The 21,176-nt window shown below is 41.5% G+C and overlaps 1 protein-coding gene and 1 long non-coding RNA gene across 2 annotated transcripts in view; one reads left to right on the forward strand and one right to left on the reverse strand.

The window, feature by feature from the left end:
* The window catches only part of GPR149 (G protein-coupled receptor 149), a 39,231-nt gene extending 29,474 nt beyond the window's left edge, over positions 1-9,757 (forward strand). The window contains exon 4 of the mRNA XM_083613255.1: positions 8,341-9,757. Within this exon, the coding sequence (XP_083469381.1) occupies positions 8,341-8,913 (573 nt within the window). The 3' untranslated portion in view covers positions 8,914-9,757. The remainder of the gene's footprint in view (positions 1-8,340) is intronic.
* LOC310762473 overlaps positions 1-21,176 on the reverse strand; it is a 24,994-nt gene continuing 3,818 nt past the window's right edge. Inside the window, exon 2 of the long non-coding RNA XR_014547994.1 lies at positions 1-639. This is a non-coding gene — a long non-coding RNA (uncharacterized lncRNA). The remainder of the gene's footprint in view (positions 640-21,176) is intronic.

Raw genomic sequence — 21,176 nt, forward strand, 5'->3', positions numbered from 1 at the left:
TGTATGTAGCTTTAGGGCAGACAGATAAAGTTTATTATAGGAGAGAAAAGCTGTGCCTGATGGAATTTTCCTTTCAGTGCAATTCTTAAAGGCACAGCAGTTCCCTATCCTCCCAGGAAATGTAGGAACCTTATTATAGAAGGCAATCTTCACACTGGAAGAGTATTTGCAGCAAATGTTGCTATGTCTGAGCAAATGAATATAGCACACCAATACAGCGCGAGGAGCGAACGACTTCAGTCTCTAGGTCTATACATCAACTGAGAGTGTGTCATTTTCTGACGTCTTTGCCGGCAATCTGGTAAGCTGCACTGTGGCTTATTTGTCTCAACCTGTATTTATCAGCAGCAGCAGCAAAGCTCATCTAAGGGGGCACAATGCACAGTCGATCTTGTTTCCTTCAATTTGTTGTATACCTAAATGAGCTTGATGTGCGTAGCAGAGCCTCTTGAAATAAGTCGCTCGCAGCAGTCAGAAGAAGAGGTGGCAAGTCGAGAGAAAATACAGCAAAGCTTCCTAAAGCAATGTGCGGAGATTCTCAGTTGTCCCAAGAGGCTGGGGAAACCTAGCCAGAGTCGGTTCAGTAAATGCATTCTGTTGAGAAGCAAGCCATCCCTCACATCAGTATCTCATCAAATTCTGAAAAAGAGAAAAGGCAAGGAAGCCTTTTACACCTGCCTGTATGCCTTTCTTCCTGAGTGAGCCTTTGCCTCAAGGAACAAGGCCACAGCGGTTAGAGCAGAGAACCCTTGGGGTCTCTTCTAGCCCTACAATTCTATGATTCTATGTTCATTAAGTGGATATTATTAATGTAAGTTTCCACCTTACCACCTTGTCTGCATCAGTCCTACAGGCAGTGACTCTATTGGCAGAGGTGCTATTGGCTCCTCCCACTAGAAAATCAGGCATCCTTCTAGGTACAGAAAGCAGCTGTCTCAAAGCTGGGTATAGAAAGGTGAAGAAAGTTCTGGGAGGACAAAAATGAGGCATATCAGTTACAGTGGTACCTTGGGTTACAGAGGCTTCAGGTTACAGACGCTTCAGGTTACAGACTCCACTAACCCAGAAATAGTACCTCGGGTTAAGAACTTTGCTTCAGGATGAGAACAGAAATGGTGCAGCGGTGGTGCAGCGGCAACAGGAGGCCCCATTAGCTAAAGTGTTAAGAACAGTTTCAGGTTAAGAACGGACCTCCAAAACGAATTAAGTTCTTAACCCAAGGTACCACTGTACTTAGTTCATGGCAACCTTTGGCTCAGGGCTCACCTAATATTCACTAAAAGGAGTGATTTAGAAACAGGAACCCCTTTTCGTAATTAAACATTCCAGAATCAATACAGCTGGAATTAAATAAAACATTCTGGTACTTGACCAGAGCCATGAGTGTAGCCAAGGGGCGGGGCGGGGCGGGGGAGCTGCCACCCCTAAACCAATTAAGTAAATAAAAATACTTAAATAACTGACCAATCATATCACAGATAGCTTGGTTCTGCCTCCCACAACATAAATCCTGTTCCGCTAACATAAATCCTCGCTACACCCATTTACAAAGCTGATGAGGTCAGGAATCAGCCCTTGAGACAAAGTCCAGTACTTGAGTCAACACAATCCAGGCTACAAAGGGGCAGGGATTTTCAGAGAGCAGGGATATTTGGGTGCCTGGTCTACTCATAGAAAAGCCAAATGATTTGGGGGCATCAGGTCTACCCACTGAGAAGCAAGGTGGTTTGCACACAAGGTCTATGCATTGAAGAGCAGGGGGAGGGTTGGATTCCGTGTCTACTCAGCCTCAAGTCAAAATCAAGAGTCACCAGTAGATTCACTGGAACATCATTTTCACATGAGTTTGCTAGCTAAAGGCAACCAAGTTAATGGTCAGATTAAAGGCAAGGAAATCCTGTGATGATCAGCTAGGTAAAGGTAAAGGGACCCCTGACCGTTAGGTCCAGTCTCGAATGACTCTGGGGTTGCGGCACTCATCTCACTTTATTGGCCGAGGGAGCCAGCGTACAGCTTCCAGGTCATGTGGCCAGCATGACTAAGCCGCTTCTGGCGAACCAGAGCAGCGCATGGAAAAGCCGTTTCCTTTCCTGCCGGAGCAGTACCTACTTATCTACTTGCACTTTGAGATGCTTTTGAACTGCTAGGTTGGCAGGTGCAGGGACCGAGCAATGCGAGCTCACCCTGTTGTGGGGATTTGAACCGCCGACCTTCTGATCAGCAAGTCCTAGGCTCTGTGGTTTAACCCACAGCGCCACCCGTGAAGAGCTAAGTGGCCTTAATTCAAAGACATGAAGTTAGAAAAAGTGCTGAATTGTGAAATTTGGAACCTAGGAAGTTTCCTTCTACCAAGCCCTGTCATTGGACCACCTAGCTTTGATTCTTGCATTGTAGGGGGTTGGAATAGGTGACTCTCAAGGCCCCTACCAACTCTACAGTTCTATGATTGTTTAGCTCAGCACTGTCTAAACTGACTGGCAGTGGCCCTCCCAGGTTTCAGACAGGGATCTTTTCCAGTCTTATCTGGAGATGCCAGGGATGGAACATGCGGCCTTGTGCTGCAGATGTGCTCAAGTACTGAGCTGCAGTTTCTCACCAAATTAGGCTAGGCTACATGAAAGATCCAAAAATCAGTACAGCGTAAGAAGAAAGAAGAGCCTTTCTGGATCATCTAAACCAGTAGCCTGTTCTCACAATGGCCAACCTGCAGGACCTGAGAACAAGAGCACTCTTCACTCCTGCAGTTTACAGCAACTGGTATTCAGAAACATTAATGCCTCTCATTGTGGAAGCAGAGAATAGCCATCATGGCTAGTAGCCTCATCCTCACAAACAAATCATCTTTGAACGCCATCTAAGTTAGCGGTCATCATCAAGTTGGTCTCGTACTACCTTGAGCTAAAATCAATGCAAACGTGGTGTAAAAATTATGTTCTAAAGAAACCTTATACCTTTGAAGACTTAAGTTTTACTTTAGGTTCTTAGGTTGGATGGTCATCTCTCGTGGATGCTTTAGTGGAGATTCCTGCATTGCAGGGGGTAGATGACCCTGGAGGTCCCTCCCAACTCTACAACTCTGTGATTCTGTAATAACATCTGGAAGGCACCACATTGCCTACCCCTGGCTTTCTTGATAAATTTTACATTTTGGGAAACCATGGAAAGAGGGGAGGAAGGAAGAGGGAAGCAAAGCAATGGAAAGAGACAAGGTAGTACTTTCAAAGATATCCTGCATCTCTTATTTTTTGAAATGTACAAGAGAAAAAACAGATCCATAGTGATTACAAGTTCCCATTCTATTCAGCAAGAATTCATTCTCCTGGAACAATACCAAGAATTCTTGCATGGCCTGTGAGATACAGTCCTGTCTTCCAGAAATTTAATTAGACACGCCTCAAACCATAATCACTTTTTGGACTTGATCGGTGTTAGAACAATCAGCCTTCATTCATCTCAGTTTTCTGGGTGCTTCAGATGTACTAAGTGGATTTCAGACTGAAACTCCAGGCTGTGCACATTAATGTAGTCTGAGGCTTGAGCGCAAAGCATCCCCCAGATGTTTACAGCCAGAGCTCTGACAGCTGCGCAAAGCAGCCACTAGGTAACACTAGGCAGCTGCCTAGAGCATTGCAGTGTACATGAGCCTCATACAGATGATTTGGAAGTAAATTGTGAAACTCCTTCACCGCCTGGCTTGACAATCTGCATTGTGAAATGAGACACCCTTTCCTGACTTTTACAGGCAAATCCATTTTCCAAGCTTTCCCACACTTATTGAAAGTGGGGGTAGGGAGCAGGGGCCAGTCTTGGGATATAGGCTAGCATGATAAAGGTATGTTAGGGAATGTCCTTGACTGGGAGACTCCGAGACCAGAGAGGAGACGGTGGAAGAAGATTGGAAGAAGTTTAAGGAATATTTGAAAAAATATGTTAATATTTAAATCTTAGAAAATCTTACAAAAGTGGTAAGGACCTAACAGAAGCAGAAGACATCAAGAAGAGGTGGCAAGAATATACAGAGGAATTATACCAGAAAGATATGGATGTCTCGTACACCCCAGGTAGTGTGATTGCTGACCTTGAGCCAGACATCCTGGCGAGTGAAGTCAAATGGGCCTTAGAAAGCACTGCAAATAACAAGGCCAGTGGAAGTGATGGTATTCCAGCTGAACTATTTAAAATTTTAAAAGATGATGCTGTTAAGGTGCTACACTCAATATGCCAGCAAGTTTGGAAAACTCAGCAGTGGCCAGAGGATTGGAGAAGATCAGTCTACATCCCAATCCCAAAGAAGGGCAGTGCCAAAGAATGCTCCAACTACTGCACAATTGCACTCATTTCACACGCTAGCAAGGTTATGCTTAAAATTCTACAAGGAAGGCTCAAGCAGTATGTGGACCGAGAACTCCCAGAAGTGCAAGCTGGATTTAGAAGAGGCAGAGGAACCAGAGACCAAATTACAAACATGCGCTGGATTATGGAGAAAGCTAGAGAGTTCCAGAAAGACATCTACTTCTGCTTCATTGACTATGCAAAAGCCTTTGACTGTGTTGACCACAGCAAACTATGGCAAGTTCTTAAAGAAATGGGAGTGCCTGATCACCTCATCTGTCTCCTGAGAAATCTCTATGTGGGACAAGAAGCTACAGTTAGAACTGGATATGGAACAACTGATTGGTTCAAAATTGGGAAAGGAGTACGACAAGGCTGTATAATGTCTCCCTGCTTATTTAACTTATATGCAGAATTCATCATGCGAAAGGCTGGGCTGGATGAATCCAAAGCCGGAATTAAGATTGCCGGAAGAAATATCAACAACCTCAGATATGCAGATGACACAACATTGATGGCAGAAAGTGAGGAGGAATTAAAGAACCTTTTATTGAGGGTGAAAGAGGAGAGCGCAAAATATGGTCTGAAGCTCAACATCAAAAAAACGAAGATCATGGCCACTGGTCCCATCACCTCCTGGCAAATAGAAGGGGAAGAAATGGAGGCAGTAAGAGATTTTACTTTCTTGGGCTCCATGATCACTGCAGTCACGAAATTAAAAGACGCCTGCTTCTTGGGAGAAAAGCAATGACAAACCTAGACAGCATCTTAAAAAGTAGAGACATCACCTTGCCAACAAAGGTCCGTATAGTTAAAGCTATGGTTTTCCCAGTAGTGATGTATGGAAGTGAGAGCTGGACCATAAAGAAGGCTGATCGCCGAAGAATTGATGCTTTTGAATTATGGTGCTGGAGGAGACTCTTGAGAGTCCCATGGACTGCAAGAAGATCAAACATATCCATTCTTAAGGAAATCAGCCCTGAGTGCTCACTGGAAGGACAGATCGTGAAGCTGATGCTCCAATACTTTGGCCACCTCATGAGAAGAGAAGACTCCCTGGAAAAGACCCTGATGTTGGGAAAGATGGAGGGCACAAGGAGAAGGGGACTACAGAGGATGAGATGGTTGGATGGTGTTCTTGAAGCTACCAGCATGAGTTTGATCAAACTGCGGGAGGCAGTGGAGGACAGAAGTGCCTGGCGTGCTCTGGTCCATGGGGTCATGAAGAGTCGGACACGACTAAACGACTAAACAACAACAACAATTAAATCTTAGAATAGTTTTGGAAATGGATATAGGCTGTAGGGTTAGAAGTAGAAGATAGTGTATTTTAAAATAGTATTATTTGTAACTGATAAAATGTGAAGATTTTTATGGTTAAAGTAAGCGTGATAAAAGAAATGGTTAGAAATTATGATATATGTAAACTGTTAAAGATGAGGTAAAATGAAAATCAGATGGGGGGACTTGGGGAAGCCCACCTAACAATGTTTAGAAAAAATAAGGATAAGACAAGAATTTGTTTGTATTGTTTGTTTTTCTGTTTGTGTTGTTTATTTGTGTTATAAAATAAAATATATATATGAAAAAAAAGAATAATCTATTCAAACAGGAATAAGGAAAATCAGGCCTGGAGCCAAATGTGGACTCTTGGGCATTTCTCTCTGTTTCTTGTCACTCCCAAGACCACTGTTCCTCTCCTCAGGCCAACAGCCCTCACCAGTGCCCACCACTGACATGTGACTGCTGAAGGTTTCCCAGAATGCAATGCGAGAAATCCCGGCTGAGAAAGTCCACCATCCCTGCATTAAGTCGCACCATATGTTCTATCACTTCCCCTTGTTTTAATGTTGATGCTTCGTGTATAGGTTCCTGCAATATGCCTTTAGAAAAAGCACCTTCATTTTCACATCCACCTCGGAAGAATGTGAAATTCTTGTCACACTGCTGTGAATTGGCCTCTTTTTGTAAGTCCATGTAATCAAATATTTTTTTCATGTGCCACCAAAGTCAGCATATCGAGAGTCCAATTATTTACTGATGGAGTTTTGGTTACTTCCCAGTTTTGTAATATGAATAGTAACTAATGTAGCCCTGTTGAGCCACAACTGAGATTCTGACTCCAGCTTCCAGTAGCCTGGGGTGTGGTGTAGTATGGTGTGGTTTATTTATATACGTACTGCTCTTTGGTCCAAAGGACCCCAGAGCCATGAAGAACATCAATACATAAGAAAAGAGAAATATACAATCAAAGTACAATATTATAGATTGTACTTCAGAACAGAATACAACTAAAAATGTTTATCATTTGATGCTGTGTACATTGGAAGCAGCAAATTGCATTCCACTTGGCTACTTCAGTGTTAGGTTGTCCAAAGGCTGTCCTAAGTCTTCTGGCACATCCTTCATTTAGCACTGAACTCTGGGTGTTGCAGGGGTTCTGCCTCTGGCTGCCCCGCCATAAATACTTGCAAGGAACTAGAGGTGATATCAAGCTTGAGTGATGGGCCAAGGGACCAATAGCATGCAAACAGGCTCTTCACACAATTCCCCCATTCCCAGAGTACTGCCCCACCCAAAATACAGATGTCATTCTCACAACCACAGCCAACATTCACTGCGTAAGTAACCCACCTCTTTGAGTCATCCATAGCAACCAAGGATGCTTTAAAAGTCTGTCTATTTAGGTAGCCTTTTCATGTTTAATATGCTTACTTGATTTAATTTGGTTTTATTAACTGCCATTCACTATTTCTCTTGTACTCCCCTCGCTTTCATTTCTTTACAAATTTTGTTAATTGCATCTTACATGGCTTGCGCTTTCTGGGGTTGGGATGTTATGAAGATGGAAGGTCACATAGGAGGGAGGGCAGTTTTATGAGGATGGGTTAAGTCAGTTGTAGAAGAGTTAAATATTGGGGGTTCAGCCAAATAATGCAGCAGATCTGTTGATTTAAGAGTCTTCCCCCCTCCCAAGTCAAAGAGAGATATGAATACCAATCAAAGTTGGATTAGGACTTCCTTTTCTTTTCTATGTCTTATAGCTCATTGCCCCACTATATATCTATGTTTCTCTAGGTCTGTGTGATTTGAAACAATCGAGGGTGTCCAAAATGTTTCCAGCACAGCAATGAAGAGCTCTGTATTTATTTTAAACCACAGTAGCAGATTATTTTTTAAAAAGTTAAATGCTCTATTTAAAGAGTTAAAAACAAAACACCCAACCCCAATTCCTACATGGCTCTGCTTTAATTTAAGAAAACCAACCAACCCAGAACTATTTAGAATTCTACAGGTAGCATTCTAGATAGGAAATATAGCTTGAGGCTGTCAGAAGAAATGAGCAAGTACTGGAAAAGCCAGTGTGAAACTGTGAAGTTTAAAAAATGTAGACATCAGAATACACTCCACTTGCCCTCCTTTGGGATCATGGAGGAAAGTGAATCCTTTTTACTTCCCCCATAAAAAGTTCCTGGACCTATCTGTATACAATTTGGCAGGCTTAATCCATTCTAAAGGCACTCTCGTGCCTGCAAATTTCACCCACTTTGACCAAAAGGCAAAAAAGTTATAGCAGCTTTAAGATTCCCCATTATAGTGAAAGGGGAACACAGAACATCATTTTATAGAGTGACTCAGAACATGAGGTATAGGTTGTAGAGGAGGGAGCACAGAGCAAATCAGTAACAGAATGGAAGTTTAAACCTATGCACATCCCTATTAAATACATCACAGACCATTTTTGTAGAACTTGCATTGTAGTATTATAACTCAATAAAGAACCGTGAAATTTAAGAAAGGGGACATGTTTTCATACTGTTGATTAAATTCATGGCATCTAAGAAAGCAAAGAGTGCATTTTCAGCAATGCAAATAAGCGAGGGATAATTGGTTTGCTGTGTTTTCAGCAATGAATATAATAAGTGAGGCACAATTAGTTTGTTAACAATGGCTTGTTGACTTGTGGAAGCGACATGAAGGAATATTAACAATTTTGTTTCTTTCCAGCGTTCAGGTGGCTCCTTAGCAATTCCTTTGTGTGCATTTCAAGGGACCGTATCTCTCCATGCGCCTACAGGAAAAACCCTCTCTTTATCGACATATGAGGTAAGCACGGAGGGACAGAAAATAACGCCCACATCGAAGAAAATTGAAGTGTATCGCTCCAAGAGCGTGGGTCATGAGCCAAACCCTGAGGATTCTCCCACCACATTTGCTGACACGAGCGTCAAGATCCATTTAGAAGTGCTTGAAATTTGTGACAATGAAGAAGCTATGGACACAGTGTCAATCATCAGCAACATCAGCCAGTCATCAACCCAAGTCCGGTCTCCATCCTTGCGCTATTCTCGGAAAGAGAACAGATTTGTCTCGTGTGATTTAGGGGAAACGGCTTCCTATTCGCTCTTCATACCGTCAAACAATCCCAACAACGATATTAACATATCAATCCCGGACACTGTGGAAGCCCACAGGCAGAATAGTAAAAGGCAACACATGGAGAAAGAAGGTTATCAAGAGGAGATACAAATGTTAAACAAAGCATACAGAAAAAGAGAAGAAAGCGGTGCCAGCAACTAAAATAAACAGTTTACTTCAGACCTGAATAATCTGGGTTTTCTGAGTCAATACATTCTGTTCTTTCTTCTTTCTTCTTTTTTTTTGCTTGGACATCAAATCAGAGTTAAGAATATTGCTGCGGCGATGGAAAACGTCAGCACATTTAAGATAGAAATCAAGATATAATGCAGCAAGGGTCACAATCCTGCATATCATTTAAGCAGGATTTAAGCAGCTTAATTGCGTGCAGAATTGTAGTCAAAGCTTTTAAAGCAGCTCTAATGGGCTACCAGGGAAGGGAGGAGATAATGTTTTTTTTCTAAATTAATGCTTTATTGCATTTGTTTTGGTTTTCAGTAATGAGCTACCTACCATTGGAAATATACAGGATCTGCTTGAAGAGCTGCTTCCGACCAGAGTTTTTAATCATTTACTTCAAAACTTTTTTATTATAATAAAATGTTTCAGAATAAGCTCCTCCAGGGTTCTAAATCCAGTGATGCTGAATGTTGGAAGATTGAGGACAAACACAGCACATAAACCACGGAATTCAGCAGTGATGATTGGGGATGGGGAGAAATTAAATTTTGTATGCATTTAAAGCCAAATCTATCAGATTTGCACTTTTCAGAACAAAATGAGAACTGAAACACAGTCATCCTTCAAAATTCACACTAATTTGAATTTTGCAATGCAGTTCTTCCACCCAAGAATGTTGACAAAAATGCACATATTAAGAGGAAAATGTGCATAAAACAATACATTGGTGAAAATAATCTACAAAATTGCATTATAAGAAATTGCTTCCAAAAATGTGTACATTAGTCAAAACTGCACGCAAAAAGATGCTTATTATGATAAATTTGCACTGCTGGGGGGGGAATTATATATATGGACCTGCAAACTGCAGCAGAAATGTGAAGAGCTGAATTTAAGACTGGGGAAAATGAGAAATTGAGAGAACCAAAAAGGGCCAATTTTTCCATCCCTAGTGATGATCACCAAATTGGATAGCTTTAAAGGGGAATTAGGAAAAAAAAATGACAAATAAGGATACTAACCATAATGGCTGTGTACTACCTCCAATGTTGGAGCAAGCATGCTTCTGAATCCCAGCTGCTGGGAATCTCTAGCCGGAAGAGTGCTTTGCAGTCAGGTCCTTCTTGTGGGTTTCCCATTGGCATCTGGTTGGCCACTGTGAGAATGGGATGCTGGACTACATGGGACTTTGGCCTGATCCAGTAGGTCTCTCCTTATGTTCTGTAGAAGATTAATCCCCATTGCACGGATGGCTGCAGAGTTGAGAAATGAACGTGACAGGGTCCATGGGCTTGTCCCAACTCTACCCTACACCCAATACTAATCACATGGGGAAGGGGGTGCACTTCTGATGATAGCTATAGTATAGGATGTAAAGGAAGCAAATTTATATGTTCAGTTTAAGCTGTTTCAAAAAACAACAACAACATATAGATTGTCCAGTTTTACTGAATGTTCAACTCTAGCATGACATCAAACTGTCATTAAACCTGGGTAACCAAAATTAGAAAGGAAGATAATCCCTGACTAATCAGTACCAAAGAACAAAAGTCAGAAACAATATGATGCAACATACTGCTCAGTTTGTCATTACTCACAAACTAAAATGTTAAAGAGCATTAAACATTTAAAACACACATTTGCAATCATTTCATTAACACGGTGATTTTTAAAATGTTTCACATTTTAGATCAGTTACGAAACATTTGCATATATAAATAACAACAAATTATGTGAGGTTTTTTTGCATCATTTGGTTTTTTACTTCTAAACTGTTTATTAAAATTTAAGTATTTACATCTTGTAAATATGGAAACATGTATTTTGACATAATTGCTTTGTATTGTATCGCACAAGCTATCCAAAAAGCTGAGACCCTGCGTTGCAACTTTTGGTTTTGACAATTCAGTACAAACACTGTCGCTTACCTGAATCACAGATTGGGCTCTCCAGCGATGACAAATTCAACACCATGTCGGTACTGCAAAACTCTTCTTACGAGTTACAATTTATATGATCGCAGGCCAAATATATGAAGTTGGAAAGTAATGTAGCCTTACATATTTTGTAGACAGGGATGCCAAATGATTCTTCCTGTAGTTATGGGCACACCGTGTTTCAGATCTCATATGAGGAAGTCAATTCTTCATTGTGCCTGTGCTGCATTATTGTAGTCACATACCAATGGGAAACTGGCTAACTAAGATTAGGCCCTGACTCATATATGGGAATAACTAGTATAACAAGTCTTGAAATTTACCAACTCTTATTTATTTCATTTAAAGTTCATTTAGAGTTGGATTCCGTTCCAAGATGGCGGTGCGTTCGTACGCTGCGGCTCTGAGCTCCCAATATCTTAAGGTCCATATATAGCAACACCCTAGAAGTCCCGGGCCCTAAGGAAGTTAGATTAGCCTCAACCAGAGCCAGGGCCTTTTCAACTCTGGCTCCGGCCTGGTGGAATGCTCCGTCTCATGAGACCAGGGCCCCGGGGGATCTGATTGCTTTCCGCAGGGCCTGTAAGACAGAGTTGTCCCACCTGGCCTTTGGCTTAGAATCAGTTTGATTCCCTCCCCCTCTTTCTTTTTCCTTTCCCCTCCTATGAAGAGACTGCATCCTAATGTTTTAATGTTGTATCTTAATCTTTTAAATTGTATTTTAATCAGCTTGTTTTTATTATTGGTTGTTAGCCGCCCTGAGCCCAGTCTTGGCTGGAGAGGGCGGGGTATAAATAAAAATTTATTATTATTATTAAATTCCAACTGTGTTACAAGGAACTGGAGGAACTACTTGGTCTTTCCCCACATTTTAACCTCACAACAGCCCTGTGAGGTAGGTTTCAGCTGAGGTTTGGTTACTGGTCCAAGGTCGCCCAGTAAGCTTCAGGGCTGAGTGGGGATTTGAACCTGGGTTTCTTCAGTCCTAGATTCAGGTAGGTAGCTGTGCTGGTCTGATGCTGTTGAAATAAATAAAAAATAAAAATTGTCCAGTAGCACCTTATAGATCAACTAAGTTTTTTCTGATATAAGCTTTCATGTGCATGCACACTTCTTCAGATACACTGAAGCAGAAGTCACCAGACCCTGGACAATTTTTAATTTTTTTTTTTTTTAATTTTTATTCAGTCCTAGTCTGACACTCTAACCATTACCCCACACGTCTTCTTGTGATTTAAGATTTTTGACTACTTCAGGTAACCTGTTTCCACAAGAATCCCACAAGAGCAGTGATTGCCCCCCAAAACCACATTTCATTGTTTGAATCAACTACTTCTTACTCTGGTCATGCTCTTACAAAGGCAACAGAAGGGGTGCCTGAGATTCACTGGTGCTCTGCTTTTAATCTGTGTTGAAGCCATCAGTCTGCCAATGGCGGTGATTAATTTATATTTCAGACTCTACTGAGTTTCATCAATACAAAAGGGTATTTTCAACCTTTCAAATTATTAATTCGGAACTCCAATCTCGGCTCATCATGTGCTGTTGCAACTTTGAAGTCCATGAATGCAGATTGTATTCTTATGGTGTATGGAGAACAGGGTGGAAGTGAGGGGGCTCCCTCTTTTTAAATTGCTAGAACAGAGGTGAGTAAGTGCAGCGCAGAAGTGAAATGCAACTTGCAGAAGTTGACCTAGAGCTCTCAAAATGCTTGTGACGGGCTTGTTACACTTCCTCACTCCAACTTCTCCAAGGGTCATGGAGAATTCCTTAATGAAATAAGCTGCGAGTACTTTTTAGAGGCAATGGTACAAAGCAGGAGATTCTCGCACAGGACACCTGTGGATGTACCAAAGAAAACATTTTTATAGCTGGAATCTGTATGTGGTGGGATGCAGATCTGCCCAGAGAAGTTCTGCTAGAAATAAGGTATTTTTTTACTTTGCTTTTGTCAGTGTTTTTGTTCCCAAGCAGGGAGCTCCTAATTTGAATTACAAATTGTAACTAAGCAAAAATATTTTGGAACTGTGAACTAGCAACAAGACTGTGAAGGGAATATTATAGGCCAAAGTTGTTAGAAATAGTAAAAACCATCCTGACTTTTAGAATCCTGTTCAACTGGGTGTCTTTTCTTTTAAGAGAGTTCAATATTTTGTGTAGGAAACAATTTTACAGATGATAATTTAACGCTGGTTAGTTGTGTTTATCTTGGGTTAGACTTTAGATGCATTAAGATTTAGCATAAAAGTGGTACTCAGCTCAACCTGATTGTAAAGTAATGTACTGCTGTTGTATGATAGAAAGTGAATAAATTTCCTTGTACAGCAATTCCATAAACTGAGCTCTGTTTGGTGTCTGATCTGTGTTTTTTTCTGAATTCATGGTAATATTTTGCATGTGTTCATTCATAACGCAGTTCCATCCCATGTCCACATTAATCTGTGAATTAAAGCAAACCCAAATTCATATGAAAATTTGCATCAAAATACAAATTTTCCTGCTGATTTAAACGGGGGTGATATTCAAATAAGTCTTACTCAGGGTAGGCCCACTGAAATCTGTGGCTGGTATTCAACGCTAGTCCTACTCTGAGTGGACTCACTGTTGTTAATGAACATAGCTAAGGTTGATTCATTTCACTGGGTATGCTCTGAGCAGGGATTCTTTGAATACAACCCATGGGACTCAAATACATTGGGTACAATGAGTCTACTTGGAGTATGATGAAGTTTGGCTATTGCCCTATGCATTTTGCGATAAAATGTGTGTGCATTTAAATATCTATTTAAAAACGTACTTTATAACTATATATATATATAGTTATATATATATATGAATTTTATCTCAGTGCACCCATTTCTAAACCCATTTTTTCCTCATAAAATACACATTTTAAACAAATTTTGGTATATTCTTGGAATGAAGAACTGTGTCACAAAAACTGAAGAAGCGTAAAATCCAAATAATTAAGTTTAGACCTGCACACTAGCCCAGGAGGTGCAGATCAAATCAGTTCAGCTCAGAACCCATGGAAACTGAATTTCTCAAGCATCCCTAAGTGTAAACAACCACATCCCATTTATTTGTCAGTCAAGAGCTACTTGCTCTGTGTGCAAGGAGACACAGTTCCTCTTCCTTCCTCTGGTTCATGCATTAGTGAACACTGGAAATGGGGCATTGCTTATCATTTTTAGAAGCCCTCTCGGATTTAAATTTTTAAAACCCTTTTAAATATCTAATGAGAAATGATTTCATCCTTTCCCTCTTTGAATCCCCCCCACTCCCTTTTCTTTTCCTGTGACCTTTAATGTACACCAGAACACAGGCCTGACATTTGCAGGCAAAAGGATGTGTTGTCAAAGTGACCTTTTTTGAAGGTGACTTCAAAGAGATGTGCTCCAGCCAGCCCTTTGCAGGGAAGCAGAAAAAGCTTGGGAATATATGGAAAGCAGATGCCACTTACACCCAAGCTTACCGGGTGGCTTCAGACTACTGAATAATGCATTTCACATCACACTGAAAACTGGGAAGCTCAGTATTGAGAGCATTCTCAGCTAAATTAGTCAGATTTCTGCCATCACCCCAGAGATCAATTCCTATTTAGTTGGAAAGCGGACCTTAGCAGAACATCAACTCTCTGCTGCTCTGAGCATTAGGAAACTGAACTTCCTTTGGAAAGCTGAACTCCACTGCTGGTAGAGGCCGACAACTCACTGATGGATTTGAGTTTCAGGGTTAGGGTCAAAGGTCAGCATGGCTGAGCATCTGCCAAGGGTTCACACCCCAACAGAAGGGCCACTGGAACTGTTCACCTGCTTGCTTGTTCACCCACACCTCAGGCCCCTCTGCACTACACATTTAAAGCAGATCCTACCACTTTAAACAGTCATGGCTTCCCCCAATGAATCCTGGGGGCTGCAGTTCATTTAGGATGCTGACAGTTGCTAGCAGACCCCTATTCCCCACACAATTCCCAGAGTTCCCCGGGTAGACGGATTGTTAAACCCGTCCAAAAACTGTAGCTCTGTGAGGTGGGACGCGGGTGGCACTGTGGGTTAAACCACAGAGCCTAGGACATGCCGATCAGAAGGTCGGCGGTTCGAATCCCCGCGAAAGGGTGAGCTCCCGTTGCTCGGTCCCTGCTCCTGTCAACCTAGCAGTTCAAAAGCACCTCAAAGTGCAAGTAGATAAATAGGTACCGCTCCGGTGGGAAGGTAAACGGCGTTTCCGTGCGCTGCTCTGGTTTGCCAGAAGTGGCTTAGTCATGCTGGCCACATGATCTGGAAGCTGTACGCCGGCTCCCTCAGCCAATAAAGCGAGATGAGCGCCGCAACCCCAGAGCCAGTCACGACTGGACCAAATGGTCAGGGATCCCTTTACCTTTTACCTTATTCCCTTAACAGCACCCTTAACACACAACTGTTTGAAATATATAGTACAGATGGGGCTTCCTCTGGCCCAGACAAGTTAGAGAAACAATATTGCCATAATCATATAAAGTATTATGCTGGGCTTTTTTCTGCTAAAACTCACCGGAACTCAGTTCCGGCACCTCTTAGGTGGGCACCATTGCCGTTATAAGAGAACAAGGGAGGCAGAGAGCCTTCTCGGTAGTGGCGCCCGCCCTGTGGAACGCCTTCCCATCAGATGTCAAGGAAATAAACAACTATCCAACTTTTAGAAGACATCTGAAAGCAGCCCTGTATTGGGAAATTTTTAATGTCTGATGATTTTACAATTTTTTATATGCTGTAAGCCACCCAGAGTGGTTAGGGAAGCCCAGCCAGATGGGCGGGGTAGAATTATTATTATTATTATTATTATTATTATTATTATTAGTATTATTATTAGTGAGTTCTGGCACCTTTTTTCTCTAGAAAAATAGCACTGCTATTATGAACTATTCTACCAAGTTAAAATTATCCCAAATCTCATTAGCCCTAGTATACCAGTGGCACAATGTGTCAGTGCATCTGGTTGTTAACCAGAAGGTTGGTGATTTGAGACTACCCAGGTACCGCTGTTTGCAGGATTCCAGTATTGCAGGGGGCTGGACCAGATGACTCTCAGGGTCCCTTCCAACTCTACAATTCTAGGATTCTAGTGATTAAAATTAGCTCACGCAAGTGGCGAATTCTACCCAACTTAGTAGGACGTACAGGGAAATTTCTAATCAGAAGTTCAGTCAGTTCAATTGGACTTACAAGTTGCGAGGAAAGGTGCAGAGCTCAATGCAGTGCACCTGCTTGATATGCAGAAGTTCCAGGTAAGAGTCAGAAGGGTCCCTGCCTGTGATCTGGGAGAGCTGCAGCCAGCCAGTGTAGACAATAGTGAGCTCAATGGACCAATAGTCTCAGTAAAAGGCAGCTTCCTATGTTCCGATGTTGAAGCTACCAGCATGAGTTTGACCAAACTGCGGGAGGCAGTGGAAGACAGAAGTGCCTGGTGTGCTCTGGTCCATGGGGTCACGAAGAGTCGGACACGACTGAACGACTAAACAGCAGCAACAACATGTTCCGATGGGTGTAGGATTACTCCCATGTAAAGATGTTTAGGCTTAAGCTGCAAGAACACCAACCAAATGCAGGATTGTGGTTTGTGAGCCAGTGGTATGTGAAGTGGAATGACGTCTCTTTGTTTCTCATTTTGAATAATTTTTGAAAGTTACATCCTGTTTGGATTACTGAAATGCCTTTGGAAAGCATTCAGAAACTTCAGCAGGATCAAGCTGCTATTGCCAGATTGCTGACCAAAGCTAGTTTCAAGAACAGAAACCCCTTGTTCCAACAGCTCCAATGGCCCATTTCTGGGCATAATTCAGAAGACTGGTTATGACCTGCAAAGCCCAATCTGGCTTGGATCTAGACTACCTAAATGGCGGTACTTCCCTATGTGAGTCTGTCTGGGCAGAACTTTCTCTTAGTCCTGCTACCTTCACAGGCCCATTTCGTAAGGACACAAGAGAGGGCCTTCTCAGTAGCTGTTCCCGGATTGTGGGACTCCCTTCTACAAGAGGCTAGCTTGGCCCCCTCCTTGCTTTGCTTACACCAGCAAAGACTTTTTGTTTGTTCAGACAGGCCTTTGGCCACTAACTGGCTGCTATGGCAGAGTCTTTGGAGAACAGGTGTTGTACGTTCTTGTTTCTCTTTTGTGTGTGCTTTCAAATGACTTTAGGGTTCTCAGTGCTGTTTTTAATAGGGTTTCTTATTTGTTTTTTAAAATATTTATACTGAGCTTGTGCTTTAAGCTACATTTGTTTAAATTCATGCTGTGAGTTGATCCTATACAGGGTAAAAGGAAGGGTATTAAATAAATAAATAAATAAATAAATAAATAAATAAATAAATAAATAACATATTTTCATCCTTTAAAATCGGTCATTTATTCTGAACTATAAATTCCTCATAAATCTCTAATAGGTTTTGTTGTTATGCTAATGGGTTATTTCCATAACACCTTGCAGTATTTAGCAGAATAATGAATATAAGATTACCATGGATTGATAAGAGGCTCCGAGATGTTTGTTTCCATGCCATTTTGCATCTTATAATTTTAGACAATGCTCACAGGCCAAAAAACCAAATGCATTAATCATATTTTTAATTCTCTTTTCCAAACCCATAAGCAATGCTTCACCTGTCAATTCCCAAAGCATGCAACTAGGGTAATATTTCTATGACTTCTATCTGCTTTGTGAGACAATGGAAAGAAATGGTATCGTAGGAATGGCTTCTTCACATGTGTGAATAAGCCATTAGAGACATAACTTTCCTATCACTTGAAGTCATCTCAAATGGATTGGGTGCATGGGAGTCAGAGTCCAACAACTGGAGGGACACAGGCCCATGCCTGGTTTAGGTCTAGCAAATCATCTTAGTTTTTGACATGGTAAATCCCACATGAAGTGACCATGTTGTTTAAAGAGAGGCCTTTTATCCTCACCTATGGAATGCTGTCCCCAACAATTGTTTTAGAACAACATTGGAACTGCAAACCACTCTGAAAGTCAGGCTGACAGCAGGATATGATGCAAAATTAGTAATGAACCAACGATACCAACCCAGTTGAGAATGAGACTCTTAATCTCAGGGTTTGAGCCTCACATTGGGCAAAAGGTCCCTGCATTGCAGGAGTGGACACGGTGACCCTTGTGGTCCCTTCCAACTCTACAATTCTATGATTCTCTGTTGTGTGATCTAAAGGCACAGAAATGTGGTATTATTCCCATGTTCAGAAATGTCTATAGCAACAATTACCGTATTGGCCTGAATATAACCCTCACTTTCCCTCCAAATTCCAACCATGAAAAGTTAAAGTGTGGCTTATATTCGCAACCTTACGGTATGCAGCCAGAACGCGCAGCAAACAGCACCAGGAGCACGGCAAAGCAGCACCTGCCCTACACGTAGTCCCCTGTCCTCTCCCCCAAGGCTGGGAAGGGAGAGAGCGAGGAAGGAGAAAGGCTGCTGGCAACGCAGCGCGGTCCGCGTCCCCCCCCCCCCAGTATGCAGCCAGGAGCAGCAAGGATGTAATGGCTTATATTCGGTATTTTTTCTCCCCCCCCCTCTAATTTTAAAGGTGCGGCTTATATTCGGTCCAATATGGTATACAAAAAATGGTAAGTCAAGGGACTTGGATGAAATGATGTACACGAGTGCTGAACTGGCTATAATATGGCTATCTAATAAGCCCTCCTCTCCCCCAGTTCTGAAAATGTTTGCATCATAGGATTATTGTAGGAAAATGACAATATAGCCCATTATAGCCAGTGTCTTTTATATATTCCTGTATTGTTTTTTATCATGTAAGCAAAGTTCTACTATAGTAGTTTGCATTTTTGAAGAACCACGACTGAATTGTTTGCAGGCTCGAGCAAGAAGTTCAGCTCTGAAAAAGAAGTCAAATTTCACTGAACCTGTATGAGAAGCCATGATTTCTGAAATTGCAGCATGCCAGTGTACTACTTACTACAAATGTACATCGTAAACGCTTAGTAATTGGACTCACTGAGATTTGTTCTCTATTTGATGAGATTCTCTGTTGCTTTAAGCTAGTGAATGGAACACATTCATCTTTCATAATCTGTTCGGAACATCTTGTTACACAAAAGTCCATCATGTAACTAGCTTATTATTTTACGTCAGAGTTTTTAAAGAAAGAAATACATACAAAAGAAGCATAATGTGTACTGACTTGGCTACTAATAGCTCTGAATAGTGAATGAAGCAAAGTGGTAAGGAAAAGATGACCATCATATTTGTTCCCTATTCGAGCATATCACAAATGTGAGCAATTTCGCACAGGTATAAGGCACCACTTTGTATACATTGGAATAAATCCAGTTTTTTAACCCCAGCTAGTAAACAGAATTTTTCTTCCACTTCACCCCAAGTGACTACCACTACCACTACCTTGCCTTCCCTCCTTCCCAATCAAACAGACAATTGGTATTGATAAATTATTATTTCAACAATTCATATACTGCTTAACCACAATCCTTTTGAAGCAATATGCAGGAAACTAAATACAATGAAGCTAAAAATGAGCTTTTAAATCAAAATTCAATTAAAAACCCTGCTTGATTAATTATAAACAGTCTTCAGTAAATGCTGGACATTCAACAAGGACAGGGACTAATTTCAACTGTAAGGGACTTCCATAAAATTGAGCCCACAATACTACACACATGGCTCCTGGCAATTCCCATCAGGGAATTCCTGTCAGGCCAAGCCAGCATGAAACTCTTCTTCTTCATACTTTTAAAATTCCCTATCCAAATATTCAGTACTTTTTTACAGACCTTTTTACAGCACTTTTTTACAGACCTACCGATGCAAACCTATGCAGATAATGCACATAATCAGGAAATGTTTAAAATTCAATTACATTTGAAATTCAGTCATTAAATTTCAGTTTGCTGCATTTAGCACTTGACAGCCAATCTAGCCAGATGTTTAATTACATCAATGGGTCCTTGTAGTTTCAAAGGGTGATTTGTTAAACGTAGAGCTTTTGCTAACTGCCTTGTCTGAAAAGTCAGCAACCACTATGCCATTAATCAATTTAAGAGACTAAGAAAGAACAACATTACCATGGAAATGTAACTGTGTTCCTCTAACCACTGTGTAATCATGAACTGAATCCAACATTTGCAGCTAAAACAACCTTTGGTGACAGATGCTAAGCAATGGAGGGAAAGGGAGACATTTTGCCTTCATGGAAATTGTCTCGAGAAAAGGACACTGCAATTTTGAGAGCTATTTGTGAAAATCTTCTGAAGAGCATCTTCAATTTACATAAGCAGAAGTGATGGCATAAATAACTAAAGCTGGATAGATAATATGTTATGGTTACCTAGGCAGCAAAAACATCTCTTGTGTTCTTCACCGGCATGGAAAAAGGACTTGGAAGAACAGCCCCAGAAGGCAGAAATTAACAATGAGTTCTACATCAAATTATTTCCAATATCACAAATTCTGTGGACACTCCCCTTCCACTTATTCGAAACACACACCAGATCACCTACATCTAGACTTGTGAAGAACACATTGAACTCCACATTCTGGGATTTACATGTTTCTAACGGGCATGCGTGTGTGCTACAGTCCCAGCACCAGTCTTCATTGGCATTTTCAGCATTAAATTAAACTGGTTGCCAATCTGCTTGCCAATGCAAGGTTTTTGGGCAGCTTCTACAATCACCACACTATACATTTAAAGCACACAGCTTTCTCCAAAGACTCCTGGAAACTGTAGCTCATTAAGGTGCTGGGAATTGTAGCACTGATGGATAAACTATGGTTTCCAGGATTTATTGAAAGAAACCCTGTGCTATGATGTATGGTGTGGATGTAACTAGAACAGCAACAGGAAACACCTTACTCCATCCAGACACAGGTAAATTGAGCTCCACCTAGTGATTAAACTACAGTGGTACCTCTGGTTATGAACTTAATTCATTCTGGAGGTCGTTCTTAAGCTGAAACCGTTCTTATCCTGAGGCGCGCTTTCGCTAATGGGGTTTCTTGCTGTGCACGCGCCTCTGGTGCGCAGTTTCCGTTCGCATCCTGGAGCAAAGTTCGCAACCAGGAGCAGCTACTTCCGGGTTAGCGGAGCTCGTAACCTGAAGCGTTCGTAACCAGAAGCGTTCGTAACCAGAGGTGCACACTACCCACCACTCTGCTTCTATTTCCCAAGTAAAAACTTATGTCGTGCAGTACAGTTTAATTTCTATATAAGAAGTATGTCTGAAAATCATATTTGGGTTCTCTTACATGAAAGCTCTTTCTCGTCCACAGATGTATATAG

This window comes from Podarcis filfolensis (genome assembly GCF_964270895.1).
Source record: "Podarcis filfolensis genome assembly, chromosome: 5".
NCBI lineage: Eukaryota > Metazoa > Chordata > Lepidosauria > Squamata > Lacertidae > Podarcis > Podarcis filfolensis.